Source organism: Anneissia japonica, unplaced genomic scaffold (assembly GCF_011630105.1).
Source record: "Anneissia japonica isolate Jap-2015-1 unplaced genomic scaffold, ASM1163010v1 scaffold987_len1640505_cov201, whole genome shotgun sequence".
Lineage (NCBI taxonomy): Eukaryota > Metazoa > Echinodermata > Crinoidea > Comatulida > Comatulidae > Anneissia > Anneissia japonica.
In genome coordinates, this window is record NW_022714175.1 from 710,204 (window position 1) to 725,654 (window position 15,451).

General features: G+C 33.1%; 1 protein-coding gene across 2 annotated transcripts; it reads left to right on the plus strand.

Annotated features, from left to right (window-relative positions):
- Positions 1-663: 663 nt before the first annotated feature.
- Positions 664-14,882, plus strand: LOC117108932 (branched-chain-amino-acid aminotransferase, cytosolic-like). 2 transcript variants are annotated; one of them, XM_033251113.1, is made up of 11 exons: positions 664-743; positions 3,795-3,875; positions 4,681-4,884; positions 5,220-5,330; positions 8,640-8,759; positions 9,573-9,736; positions 10,363-10,505; positions 10,804-10,889; positions 11,031-11,099; positions 11,578-11,724; positions 11,856-14,882. In XM_033251113.1, exons 1-11 carry the CDS (start codon positions 693-695, stop codon positions 11,931-11,933), a joined length of 1,254 nt encoding a protein of 417 aa, XP_033107004.1. In that variant the 5' UTR covers positions 664-692; the 3' UTR covers positions 11,934-14,882. The 2 variants fall into 2 exon arrangements, with proteins under 2 accessions (XP_033107004.1, XP_033107005.1); XM_033251114.1 differs by having other exon boundaries at positions 3,798-3,875.
- Positions 14,883-15,451: the final 569 nt, after the last annotated feature.

Sequence of the window (15,451 nt, forward strand, 5' to 3'; positions counted from 1 at the left end):
ATGTCTGTTACATCTGATTTCTTTTGAGCGCGAGCTTGTTAAATGCTTCTATAAACTGCAATTTGATTTGTGAAAATTGACCAAGAAAATGATGTCCCGAGATGTGCGTCCTTCTGTTGAATTGCCTTGCTGCATGGTACAACAAAAACATATTTTTAAATATAAATTTGATACCATTCTTATGAATTTTATATATGTGTCCCTAACCATTGATTAACTTGATTTGATTTGATGAACTTCGGCAAAATAGAGGCGGGGCTAGGAAAAAAAAACAAAAAAAAAAAACTCCCTCCCTTCCTCCCTCATCAGTTTTTATTCTTTGATAGGGTGATAAACTAATAATTTTTTTTATGGGGCCTTATGTCGTATTTGATCATTTATTTATTAATATCATTATCTTTTGATAATGATATTAAATATGTGTTATTCTTTTTAATATTGCGAAATACAAATATTATTTCCATATTATTATATTCTACTACTTTAATTGCAAACAATTAGTTACTTAATCATGGAGGTATAATACCTCCATGGCTATAATCATAGAGAAAAATAGAACAGTTCTATTTTCTCTATGCTATAATACAGTCACTGTAAAAAAAAATACAGTACTGTACCATACCTCCTTGGTACCATATTATTATTCATCAATGAATGACGTAACCTGGTTCCGGATGAATGCATTTTAGAAAATGGCGTTTTCGACGGTGTTGCGATCAATCTGTGTTCGTCTACCAAGACAGGTAAAAATCAGTGGTTTGTTTTAATTACATAATGGCTCCTAAAATATTGTAGGACATATGATTTATATTTTATTTTTTAATCATGAGTTACTGCCCTGGAGATGTAATCTGAAATAGATTTCCTTCTATGCCTAGGCCGCACTCACTCAGGAGCATCTAAAAAAAAACAAAATGCAGGGCCTCACGACGAGTCATCAGTGGCGACACTGGAAGAATTTTGTTTACATCCATCAAGCGAGATAGGCTTCATCGCCTAGGCTAGATAAAGATTTTAGATAAAATACAGTATTATTTGGTATCATCTTATTTCTAGTATGTGATGAGTATGGAATTGATGAGGTCAACTGACATGAGTTAACATGTAGACGAATTTCTGGCCATTCGTTCATTCAGTCATTGGAAAATTGCCAAGCAACACTGGGTTTTTATGGTCCTAGGCCTCCCGGCAGCGAGTTACTGGTTGGTTGCAGGGATAATTTAATTTATGGTGTAAATGTATGATCTTAGGCTAACAAAGGTTAAAAATATAATTAATGCTTTCATGATGCACTAAGTAAGGTTTTGTTGGCAGAGTGTTTACAGTGTTTTACAGAAACTGCATTTTGTTTCAAAATATTTATTATATTATTGTATTGTGTTAGACAGCTCTGACTAACCTACTACTACTACTAGTACTAGGCCTACTCGCGCTTCTGTAGTTAGCATGGTCTATTATATATGGGGTTGGGCAACCAAACTACTGTAACCACTTTTCAATGCACTTACTATCTATAATATCTGCTATTGCTTTATTATATTAGCATTATTAATGTTATTATTATTACAACATACAATACATGCTAGGTATCTTTATCATAATTAATTCATTGATTATATCTGATAATTTAGTACAATCATAAAACAAATATGAAATACTGTAGGAAGTTATGCAGGTAAGCAAACAGTTTATACTGATAACATGAATGGCTTTGTCGATTACAAACCTTTGTTGATGATTACTGGTAGTGACACACCCCCACTGTCCTGACTTCTGATTGGATGATTCTAATAAGGCATTTGTTGAGATTGGGTAAGTAAGGCTGTCTGTCGCTGTGCATTGCTTTTTCTGTGTTAATTGACCTGTAGTAAAGGAAGTTTGGATTGAGACATGGAGGTACTGTATTATAGTACTATAAATTATAATGATTAAGAGTAAAGATAATATGAAGTCATCTATATTGCTTGTATATGTGGCGAAGACAAGCCAAACCAGTCACTCGTCGCAAAATCGTGTTTCGGAGAAAATGGCCAAAACATGCTAAAATGTCAAATTTTCAAAAATCTATTTTATTGCACTAAACTAACCTCTGTATATCTGCACACCACCCTATGCTGTTATTTTCCCCATTTTCAATGTTAAAACAACACTTTTTAAGGATTTAAAGATAGTTTCTGCATGAGAAATGCCTGAAATTATAAACTTTAAAGGCAGATTTCTGATATATTGTTCTTTAAACAGCTGTGTGGTTAAACGCTTGTAACTTCATAAGGAAATGTCCGATTTGAATGATTTTTTTACCATTTTATAGCTATTATATTACTCTCTAACACAAAATCGATTGTTGCGACGAGTGACTGGTTTGGCTTGTCTTTGTCACATATAGAACCTTGCTCATTGAAAATTTGAAATAATAAAAATAATAATATTAGAAGAATAATTTCATTGGGTTTAAATAATTATGTTGATTTTCAAAATTTTATACAAGTCAGTTTTGATGTGTTTACTAGTACAAAATTTGAAAATCAATTAATAATGCCAGATACTGTCATTGTGACAGAAATTAAGTTCTTCACTTAATGTTTACAGAAATAGATCCATTATAGGTTTCATTAATTTTTTTTTTATGATTGTAGCTTTTTTGAACAGTGGCACTAACGACTACACCTCAGTCAGATTGCAAACATTTAAGAATATATGTAAAACAAATACATATTTTTTTCTGTTGGTTTTCTAGACAAAAGTGAATGATGTTTACATTTTGAATAGATATCTACAGTAAACATAGACTCAAAGTTAATTATTGATACAATAAATTTCTGAGAGTGTTACATTGATAAAAACCGGATGTGATATCTGATTATTAATAAATAATTACCGTTATTTTGTAAATTATAAATTAAAATTGTATTATAATTGTGTTGATATTATTTTTATGGAGACACTCATGGTTATTTTGTTATTGAAACTTAGGATGAATAACCTCCTTGAGTCAATGGCCAGAAGCTAAAGTTTAAAAAGTAGGGAATATTTATTTTAGTGCTAGTTGCCAACATTTTGAATGATGTTGTCAACTTCAGTAATATACCTAATCAAGTACATTGCACCCTCAGATACCACTTAGGGACCCAAAAATTTGGGGTGGTCTTGGGGGTTGGATCTCCACTAGAGGGTTAGCTTTGTGCTAAAAGATTGACAATTGTTATTAGGTTATTTGAAAAGTGGTCTCGAATTAGAGGATGGGACAGATGCAGAAGGGGTGCAGACGGTGCGATTGCATTCCCCTAAATTGTATTAAGAAAAGTAATTCTTGTATTGTATTGAGGAAATGAACATAGGCCTAGTACTGATAAGATTTTAAGGTATGAGAGTGCAATTTCCGGGCACCTAGGTCCATATTCTTAACATTTTCTCACATCAGCCCTGACCATGGTGGTGCTGAGGTAGTGTTGACTCTCACGTACAGTAACCCCTACCGCCAAATCCTGCATCCACCTCCAGAGAGGGGTCTCTAAATTAGAGGGGTCTTTAATTGGAGGGTACTCTGTACTTAACACTAAAGCAACTAAATGGGACAGTAGAACCACTAAACATTTAAAAACAAACAATTACTTTAACAGATTAAAATAGTACAGGTATTATTATCATTGTATTTTTGTGATTTTAAGCAGTGCCTCCAGCATAGTATGTTCAAAAAATACAGTTCACACTTCTTTTTGAAGACCACTTTCTGAGCTTTTGTTAGAAACCCCAAATAAAGTGTTGATTTAATTAAATGATTGTTTTTTTTATAGCAGGCATGCTACAAATGGAACATTCTGAGAGGAGGTTCCAGTGTTCAACGAATGTCGTCCTCCTTGACATCATCATTCAAGGTATAGTATCATACCCTAGCAAATGCTTTCTTCTGTAATCATTAATAATTGAAGTGGATTTATTTCCTTTGGGCAAGAGCCAAAACACAATTTAATTTTTGATTTGAACTTATTTGGTACCAATATACAATGCAATCATATATAAGATACAGTAATAAGAATATCTTTCTTTCTATCTTTATTTATAACATTTTATTTTAAGTCCCACTCACCAGATTTGTGCAAACAAAGATTAAAAACCAATAAAAAGCAGAAGAAAAACATCAATTTGATTAATAGAAACATCATATATTATTATTCAGAATTTCGCGATCGTTGTGAGCAGCTTAGCTCAGTCAGCTAAACTAGTTTTTTAGCCACTGTGTGTGCGCTGAACCGTGGAGATTTCTAGGTGCCTGGTTCAATTCCCATCGCTACTCTCCTTATGTTTCAACTAGAGGGCTGAAATGCAAGTCTCGATAGCGCAGTGTCTTTCGGATGAGACGTTTGTACCATTGGGCCTGTGTGTATTATGGCCCGTGTGCACGTTAAAGAACACAGTACACTATTCGGAAAAGAGTAGGGGATTGTCTCCTGGTGTACTGCCCAATCACCACCAGAAGGACCCCACTGGAAATAAGTCTTCTTCAAACTTTCGTAGATTATCCTTGGTGTGTTTACACCGAATAAATCTGTCCATCCATCACAAAAATCGCAAAAATTAAGGGCATGCAAATATAAAGGGCTTTACCTTTCAAATAAATACTGTATAGAGAAAGTATACAATCATATTTGACAAGTTTACATTTGATATATTTGTTTATAGGTTGATGATCTTCGTATTCAGTATTCCAATAAAATCACTGAGACGAAGCCCGACTCGGATACGCTCATTTTCGGCCATAACTTCACTGATCACATGCTGACAGTTGCCTGGTCACAAGAGGCGGGATGGGAAGCGCCCTGTATCCAGCCGTTCGGAAATCTTCCTATGCATCCAGCTAGCTCTGTATTGCACTATGGAATTGAGGTAGGTTTACGATGTAGTAAGATCACTAAGACTAAACACTATGTGTTTTTATGTAATAATATTATAACATAGCATTAACAATATTAATGAATATTAATCCATTTATTTTGTTTTGGTTCACTTATTTCATTGTTATTGTATTGTTTCAGGGAGTCGCATGTCCTTTTTGGCAACCGTGGGTTACCTGTTTTTGCGTCTCCCAGGCAGTGATGCAAAGTGAATGAATGAAAGAACGAACAAACGACAACAACAATATTAATTCCTAAATTTGAATTATAACTTTTTTAATTGCAAATTTTTCTTTTTCTAATTTTTACATACCTTTGTACTCATAGTTATTTGAGGGTATGAAGGCATATTGCGGAGATGACAATAAAATACGGTTGTTTCGTCCATGGGACAATATGACAAGGATGAGGAAAAGTGCAGAAAAGATAAGTCTTCCGGTGAGAAACATTAAAAATTCTTAATTTTATTTATTTTTTTCTATTTACATTCAAAAGAGGTTGAGTTTGTAACAGACAATGTACAATATATTATCATGAATGGGAATTCTATTTACTGAATACTTAGTTAAGTTAACTGACTAATGACAGTTCTTTCTAAAGAGAGAAAACCACTTAAAAATTATCAACAGATTAATTGGTCTGATTCTATAAATTAGAACTACATAGATATTAATACATTCATTCTTGTTCTCATACATTCAGTTTTTGTTAAGACCAACATGGGCTAATCCAGGAAATATATCCAACTGATTAATTGCCAAATCAAAACTTTCAAACATCTTTCATTACTGATCATAGATTTGCTGACTTATGTTCTTATTTATTATGATAATGTCGCACTATCTCCGCCACTGATGGGATGGGAACCACTTGTGATGTGGCTATTTTCAGGGGATGATGTCTCCCATCCCTTATGACTCCAACATTCCACTTTCTTTTTTATGTATAACATAAAAAATTATTTAATAATTTTCTGGTAGTGTTTTCTAGTGTTGTGTAACGTTTAGTGTAAAGATCATAAAAGGAATTTTTTTTTGTATCTTTATTTGCATCAGACTGCAAGTCAACTTGCCAAATTTTATTTGGTGTTCTAAAGTCTCAATTTGACAAAAGAGAGTGTTTTATAAGATTTGAACCTAAGACCTTGAAAATAGGATATGCACTTAACCAAATCTCCAGTCCATATCCTTGTTGTTACTACCAGTGGTGTAGGTATGGTCAGTGCAGCCAGAGCAAACCACTGGGGCCCAGGGCTATTGGGGGCCTGTTCAATCGGCCTATTATAGATCAAGTATGAAAACTCCTAAATTTTAAAAGGACCCCTCAATGATATTATGTGTTAGAGGCCATAATTATTGGTTATGTTCATTACAATTTACCTGTTACATGCCACAAACACTGCAGTGAACCATAAACAGCTTCGTATTTTTTGAATTCATTCAAGGTTATTTTCTTTAATTTAGGTATTCACGTATGCTTGATACCAAGCATATCTCTATTAAAAGCAATTGAAATATTAGCATACACATTTGATAATTTAAAGTTTGTTCAACTGTATTGTTCATGTTTTTGAATCATTGTCAGCTCAGGTGATGATACTTCATGAATGCATTTTAGATTTACTTCACTGCAAGTAGGTGGATGATTGTTCTATTGTTGTCAATATTGAACAGTACTTCATCAGAGACTCATGAAATGCCCAATAAGCCATAATGAAATATATTATATATTACTTGAATATTTTATAAATACTGCGCATTATAAAGCCGTAAATGGCGACAGTAATATCTTTTATAAAAAATTTCACAATGTAGACCCAACCAAGGCTCTGTCTCTGGATCCGATCAGGTGCCTTTTAGAGCTAAATGTACTCCGGACTCACTCACATTGGTGAGATGGTCAGAAAGAAACACCGTATCCATCCCTCCAGGCTTTACATTAAAGGGTCTGGCAATTACCTTGTACTGTGGCCTGGTGCTGTATAGTGCCTTCTTTCCACATGCATGTGTAAGACTTGGTTGAAATGCTTATAATATAGTAGCCATGTTAGTCTGGTTGATGTAGGAATAGAAACATTGATAGTACTTTATAGAGTGACGATTGTTTAGTACTTACTGTAACTTTGGTCAGCTGTCTATGCTTACTTTATCCGGTGTTGAAATGTTTGTGTGTTTCCAAATTGGCGTACACTTTTGTAAGACATGGATGTAATGTTTGCTTGTTCTTAGCAGTGGCGTATTTAGGTAGGGATTTTGACATGGATCAGGTGAGGTCGGCACAAAGGTTAAGTGAGATCACCGAGGATTACGTTGGGAGGGGGAAGATTTGGGCAAGGATGCAAAATGGGAATATAACGTAATATATTTGGATTTTTATCTACTTGAGTTTATTTTTTTTCTCAGCAAAACTTGAAGCAAGGAACACTGGTTATGATGCGGTACAAGCTTGATTTGGGGGCGTGCCCCATGGTCCCATTTAGATACGCAGCTGGTACCTAGCTGTTGCGTGCATGTGTAAGATTGGTAAACGATTGTGTAGTGTTCACCATCTGTTAAATAGTTCATTGTGTAATGCAGTGTAGTCAAGAAGACTGGTCTATTGACACAAAAAGGAAATTAGAGCACTGATCAGGAAGTTGATTGATAACAGGTTCATCTATAACTTGATGATTGAGAAGAATTTAAAAAATTTTTAATAATCAACACGTGGCGTAAAAGAAATGTAAAACATTTAGACAATTGAAGTTATAATCAAATCAAAATCAATCTTATACTAAATCAGTACCCTATTATAATTTTTGATTGAGTTAGAATAAAAATTCAGGCATTTAATATGACCAAACATTATGGTGCAGAGATTCCAATTGATATATCATTTTCATGGAAAATTAAGATTTTTTTTTACCTGATTAAAATTTCATAAAGTGAGTTAGTATTCATTATTGCTTTGATTGATACTTTTTTTTTTCAGAAAAGTTTATCAAACTACAGTAGATATATTGTACAATTAAAGTGCTATTAGGATATGAAATAGTCTTATATAATAGTAAGATAAAAGTATATTATAGTGTATTATCCAAAATCAACTTTACATTTTTCCTTTTCTGTGTGGTTGTCTTCAGTCTGCATAAAGGTTCATGTATATGATCACCACAATAAGTACTGTACTGTCCGGATTTTTAGATGACAGAGACATTATTTTTAGGGGGTAAGGTTAGTAGCTGCAGTATAATGTAGTTACTTACATAAAGTCATAGTGTCAAGATCTGTAGATGCCAAAGACATTATTGGAGAAGGTAGTGACAGAGCTGTGAATGGTAGAGACATTTAGAGGAGTTATTATACCTTTTTCCGACCTCCTTATCCCAACATGCTTTGCTTTTTCTATATACTTCTCTTCCTATGTCACAACACATAATTTTTTATACTCAAATCTTCTATTTTCCAACTTTTTGTTCGTACCACCATATTTCAATACAAAATACTTTATTATTACAATCAAATTATTTTTTGTAGACTCTTAAATTGGTTGAGAATCAATTTAAATGTATATCATGGGAAATATTAAAAAATTAATTAATATTTCAGTTTCTTACTTTTTCAATACCTTGTTTCAAGAACCCGTTGTCCACTAAAAAGGATTTAATTTTTTTAAATAGTTTTTAAAAATAATGCTTTATACTATAAAATTAGACATAATTAAATATAAAGTATGTTAAATAGACATAATCCATTTGTTATTCACTAGGACTTTGATGGAGATGAGCTCGTGAAGTGCATCTCTCAACTCATTCGTGTCGATAGAGAATGGGTTCCAAAGGTCAAGCCCTGCTCATTATATATTCGTCCAACATTTATTAGTACAGAGGTAAGTGCAAAACTCATTCACTACATTATATTACATCAAATTGCATTTCTACTTCAGATTGTATTCAACTATTGTAATAATTCATTATTACCATTGTTTTCATAGCATCTGTTGGTATTACAAATATGTACAAATCAAACAAGAAATTAAATAACTTAATAATTAAATACTATTTATATTTTATTTACCAGGTTTATATAGTACCCTGTTTATGATAGATCATGTGAAAAGACACTTAAAATGACAAAAAATAACAAAAAAAACTTAAAGATAAAAATATTTAATAAAGCCAATTTAGTCTAGTACAGAGGCGGATTTGGGGGTGGGGGCGGGCTGTATTGATGCTGGCTAAGAGCTTGCCATATTGTCATTTAAGATTTCCGAATAAGGTGTAGACAGATAAAGACAATTGTTTTCATCGGAGCGTACATCATTGCATTCCAATTAACTGTCGTGGAATTAATAACACTTCTAGGTGCATATATACTTGGCATTTATTCCAAGTGATTGTTGATAGGTTTATATCAATTGTTATAACAGAGGTGGAGGGATGGTGAACTACTAATTTATACTTAGAAAATTAATTTTGATTGACACTCCAAATAAGTGGTTAATTGTAGTAAAATTCTATAAATTAGCACTCTTTAATTGTCTCATAACTTATTTGATGCTTTCAATTGATTTTTTATGGAGTTTTTCCATATCTTACCAAAACTGACTAGATAAGTAATTGAATAATATATTCCTAATGTCATATTTTCCCTATCATGTAGTATGAGAATAACCAAAATATAAATTTTATTTCACCTGTAGCCAACACTCGGAGTGAACCCACCAGGCAAGGCCTTACTTTACGTTATCCTCTGCCCAGTCGGTCCTTACTTCAGAACTGGATCGTTTAACCCTGTCTCATTATATGCTGATCGTAAGAATGTGAGAGCCTGGAAAGGGGGTAGTGGCGACTCCAAGATTGGTGGGTAAGTAGTTTTTAGATAAACGTTTATTTTCTTTTCTCATTTCATTTAGCAGAATGTCTGTTGATATGTCTGCACACTTAAGTACAGAGGTTCTTTCAAGGAATTAGTGATATTATTCTCCTGAAGACGATTGAAGCAACTCAATTGGAACGTCGAGACTTTCTCAACTACTACAGTTCTTTTCAGAACTACTTACATGGTGTACCGCAAGCTTCAACATATATAAGAAATTAGTGGCTCTCGATATACATTCAGGAGGGTCAAAAAGAGTTCTGACAGTTTTTGTTGTGGTCTATGGGGTGGTGATAGTTGTCCAGGGGGATACCTTCAGATATCTGGACAACTTAGGAGACATTTTGTGCCCAAAGGGGTTTTTTTAACAGATTTTTATTTGGTCTGATGAATCATGGCCAGTAGGTCTGTCTGATAACAAAGATTAAACCTAAAAATTAAATTTGGTCTGTTGTTGAACATATTAGGTCGATTATTGACTTTGTACTAAAACTACAACTTACAGAATCACTTAAGGTAAAGGGCTTAGGATATTTTAAGTGTTTTCAAACTGGCAAAGATGAATAGATGCATCCTCACCTAGATATTTACTGGATGATTTCTAATTTTGATAGCAACTACGGGCCAACTATCAAACCCCAGAAGGATGCTGAAAAGCTAGGCTGCCAACAGGTACTATGGCTGTATGGAGACCAAGACAACGTCACTGAAGTAGGCACCATGAACATGATGATGATGTGGCATAACATGGATGGAGGTAATGTCATGCTACCATGCGTGAAATTTTGTTTTACTACCGCCACAAATAGTAGCACCAGTGCTACAGCTAATACTATATGGCAAGTCGAATGGCTGAACGTTTAAGGCAGGGGCACTGCAACCTACTGCCGTAATGTCGGCGCTGGTTTTGAACTGTAACTCGCCTATGGTGGTTTGTGGCAATTATTGTCATTGTATTCACTAATAATCATATTGCAGTTTATAATGTCTTGTTTAAACTTAATTCCAAAACACTCTTATCAGAATAGATTTTTCAACTTTATACTTGATTACAGATCTTGAGTTAATTACTCCACCACTGGATGGCACTATCCTACCAGGGGTAACCAGGAAGGCCTTGTTAGAATTAGCTCATGGATGGGTAAGTTCTTGAAAGATATCATTACTGCCTGTAGACTGTTCATCTACATACAGTATAATGCACTTTTGAAAACACAACATGTGATTTACTTCAGTTTCAATTATGTTAATAGATGGGGTTTATGTGTTTCTTATTTCGCAGGGAGAATTCAAAGTGACAGAGAAGGGATTTACAATGGAGGAACTGCAAACCGGTCTGAAAGATAATAAGGTAAGATCACTCAGGAAAGGGACAGTCATTGGGAATAGAGTTCAGTTACTGGGAAGATAAGCTCACTGAATGACAACTGGGAATAAGATATGTTTACTGGAATATAAGGTCACAAGAATAGGATAATGATAATAGGAATGGGAATAAGGTCACTTATTAGAATATGAAGTTGGGTACTATGAAGAATAGAGATCAGTTTAGCTTAGTTGGTAAAACTAATGCTAGCCACTGTGTGTGCACAGAACCTTGTGTTTAGATAGTACGCTACTTTTCGCAAAAAACGTTTAAGCCATTAGATCTGTGTTCAACATGACCCTTGTGTTTGTTAAAGAATGCTGTACGCTCTTCTGAAGTTGGTAACTTTTATGGACGTTTTTTAATTGTTTACGTTTTCCACTTATCAATCTTTTATTTTGCCTTTTGTGACGTTGTTTGTTATTGATATCTATAATTGTGATTTTCAATTCATATATTTCAGGTATTAGAAGTTTTTGGTGCTGGAACAGCCTGTGTCGTATGCCCTGTGGGAAGTATACTTTACAAGGATGAAGTGCTCAAGATCCCAACAATGGATAATGGCGCCCCATATGCAACTCGTTTCTACAACACTCTCTTAGATATCCAGGTAAGCAATTATGCTAATATGCAAATGTTTATGTAAATTATGTAAGCTGAAATTTACATTTTCTTCACTATTTGAAGTGCAACCTCATTGTCTGCTTAATATTTATTAACATTTTGTTTCTCCTTCCACAGTATGGTAATATTCCAAGTGACTGGGTTTATGACATCGATAGTGAATATGATGCATTAGCAGCCAAGATTGCTAGCTAGATGTCCCCTCTTTTAGGATGGTACATTCCATTCCCATTCAAGATGCATTGAAAAAATTGTAACACATACCATATTTCCATACTGCAGTTGAACGCTGATTTTGTTTTTTTTATACTCAGGTAAAACTTAGTTTACATTTATTGTAAAGTATTTAATTTTTTTTAAACAAACATTGTTGAGGTGTGTTAATATATGCAGATGAAGAAGTAGTCTATAAATTGCACCCTCTTTAGTCTGATATTGTTTAGATCTACATTATTTAAAATAGAGCGTGCGTTATAACTACATAAACAAACTTCTGTATAATACTGTACAATGTACATCAATATATTACCCTCTTTTATGTCAGGGAGTCGCATATCCTTTTGGCGACAGCAGGTTTCCTGTCTTTGCATATTACAGCCAGTGATGCCAGATGAGTAAATAAAAATGTAAATGAAAAAATAAATATATTCATTGTATACTATTAGTAATAAGAGATTAAATGCTGTCCTAGCACAAGTTATTTATAAATAGTCTCCCAATGTTCTGTGTCTTCTATCGTATGTCTATGAAGTTATTGTTGGTTTGTCAATTTCAACCTGCTACAGTATGCAGATGTGTTCACGTTAGGTAGTAGAAAGCACCCTCTATGTTTCCTATAGTGCCTGGTGCATATTCTAGTAGTGTTGTATTATTATTCTATTGCCTTATAGCATCCTACTGCCTTATTAGATAGAATTCAATTGGTTTATAAAGGTATAGTATAATGATGTATGATAGACTTGTACAATGAATGTATTGATGAATGAGTATGATTAAGGAATGTATAATGCATAGGCCTATATTTTGAATGTACATATGATGAACGTACAAATGATGAGCATATGATAGTGGAGAACAAATAAGTTATGAATGCATATGAAATATGTACTTAGTGATCATATATGAATAAACATATATGTGAAAACATATGATGATTCTATATGAAAAACTCATATATGAAGAATGTATATGATGAACATGTATGAAAAACCTATGTGTAAAATGTTTATTATGAGCATACTGTATATGCAAAGTGTATCCGCATGTAATATGAGACACTCTCTCCCAAAAGTGATCTGCATATTAAAGAGCTTATATTCTATGGTTGTTAAAATGTAAAGATGCTGAGCTGTGCATCGCATAATTGGCTGCAAATCAGCACATAGGAACATTATATGCAAGATTTTGGGATTTTTTTTTTTTTTAATTCTTTTAATGTGTTTACACATCTAGTATATAGTATTTTCTTGCCATTTTGTGAATATATATCGCTACTTGCTGTCCCACTTCCAATCAAAGACTTAGTGCCAATGAATATTTCCCTTCCTCTCGCTTTTCCCTGTGGAATGAACTACTCTGTTTTACTTCTTGTTAAAAGTTAGACTATAAGATTTTTTAAAAAGTAATTTAAAAACATATTTTTGTAACAAAAGGGTAACTTGTTTAAGGGTAACATTTATCATTAGATTTGTGCCATCAAACATATTTTAATATTATTTATCAGTATTAATATTATTTACTCACAAGAGGGTCCAACATCATTTATTCTTTAAAACAGCCACGCATTTATTTTTAGACCAACAACATCTGATGCACAAATTCAGGGATCACAATTTGGAGGAAGCCACTTCTGGGAAATCTGGTTAATTGAGATTTGTAAAAGATCTAATTGTATTTTACTGCACATTGTAATACCCATCACCAGCTGTTTTCCAGGAAAAAAAATCAGTAATACATGTAATTATCATCAATATTAGTAATACATGTTAAAACATGTAATATAATGAATTTGAGGGAGATGGGTTGGTTTCCGGGAGATTTTTGCTTTCTTGTGGGAGGCCATCTCGATTTTCGGGTGACTCGCGAAGACTTGTTATAGATGTAGTCAGGCTGTGCCTCCTACTCCTATTTGATTCATTTAGTTTCTAAAAACTTTATCTTGGCAACTGCTCATTTAAAAATTGTGCTCCCCGCTAAGCTCAAGAAAAATAGTGCGAGAAATAAAATTGTTTATTTATATTTGCATAGCCTTATATTAACTGGTAGTCAGTTTAAGAATTTTTGGGTAAAATGTCTATTACTCAGCTAAAATTGAATTGTTTTGAAGTTTGTTTCATTGGCAGTTGATGACTCAATATTTTAATACAATATTTGAGGTGTTTTTTTAATTTAGTTTTTCACAGACCAATTTACTACACCTATAGGTTGGTTTCATAGCAAGAATAAATTAGGTAATGATCACAAAAATATTATGCTGCCTGGAGTTTGCAAGCAGCTTTTTTTCATGCCATTTCCAAATGCAATTTCAAAGGAATTTCAGATTTGAACTTAAGCAATTCCAGTGTAAAAATGTCATATTTACATTGATACTTTTAAATTTGTAAATGTTAAACATGTTAGAAAACAAGTCATTAAGCAATTTACAGAAAAATGTATTATAATCCATATTCTTTGGTAAGCTAATTATAATATCTACAGATAATTAAGTTTGCAAAATACCACTACATTATAGTATCTGTATTTTTATATAAATAACTATCTATTTTATAGTTATTCTCCAATGTCATAGCTATTCTAGTTAGATAATTTTGTTTCATTTATTATTTTAATCTCCGGTTGTCAAAAGGTGGTAAAAATTATCTATTAATAAAGAACTACGATCTGATCGTACAGGGTAACTTAAGTGCTCAGAGTATATTTCACTACATTACAACACCATTTTTAGATCCTACAGAGGTTGTTAGAACAAATAAACACATTTTTTTGCCGAGTATTTCCAAGTCATTTGTGTTGTGACGTCAGTTCATTGCGTTCTGCACACCTTGATATCAGTGATTGGTTTTCTTTAATGTGGTGTGGATTGTATTTTGTGTAATATTGCTAGTTGTGTACAGACATTGAATAAAACGCATAAAAATAAGAAAAGTTGCTTGTGTTTTTGTGTTTGTTACAAGGTAATGTACCAACTTGGATCCCGCTTAAATTTTCATGGTAGTGCTTGCCACTTTGTGAGTGGTATGGCTTCATTATTGTCGGAAGGGTTGTCCTCAGTCTTCCTTATATAGGATGGATCACATCTAGTTACAGTATTATTAATATTGCTTTTTTTCATTTTTATTATTTTTATATTATTTGTATATATATTTTTACTATTATTTTATTATATTTTTGTTATATTAATTGCTCATCCAGATTGACAATACAGTACTTATTAATTTGTTTCACAGTAGATTATTTAATTTCATTTGCATTTTTGATTGGTTTACATTTCAACAAATAATGCCACTATGTATATCGAAAATAGGGGAAAATTGTCATAGGCCTACACCACCCAAGTTTAAGCATGGAGGTACTACAGTATACGGTTTAAGCCAGTATTTTACCAGGTATACTGTATTATTAGTACTGTAGTATGTTTAGATTGCGCCCCTCAATAATCAAAAAGAAGGTGCTGCGTAATCTAACCGACATTCTGTAACAAATTTATGATATTT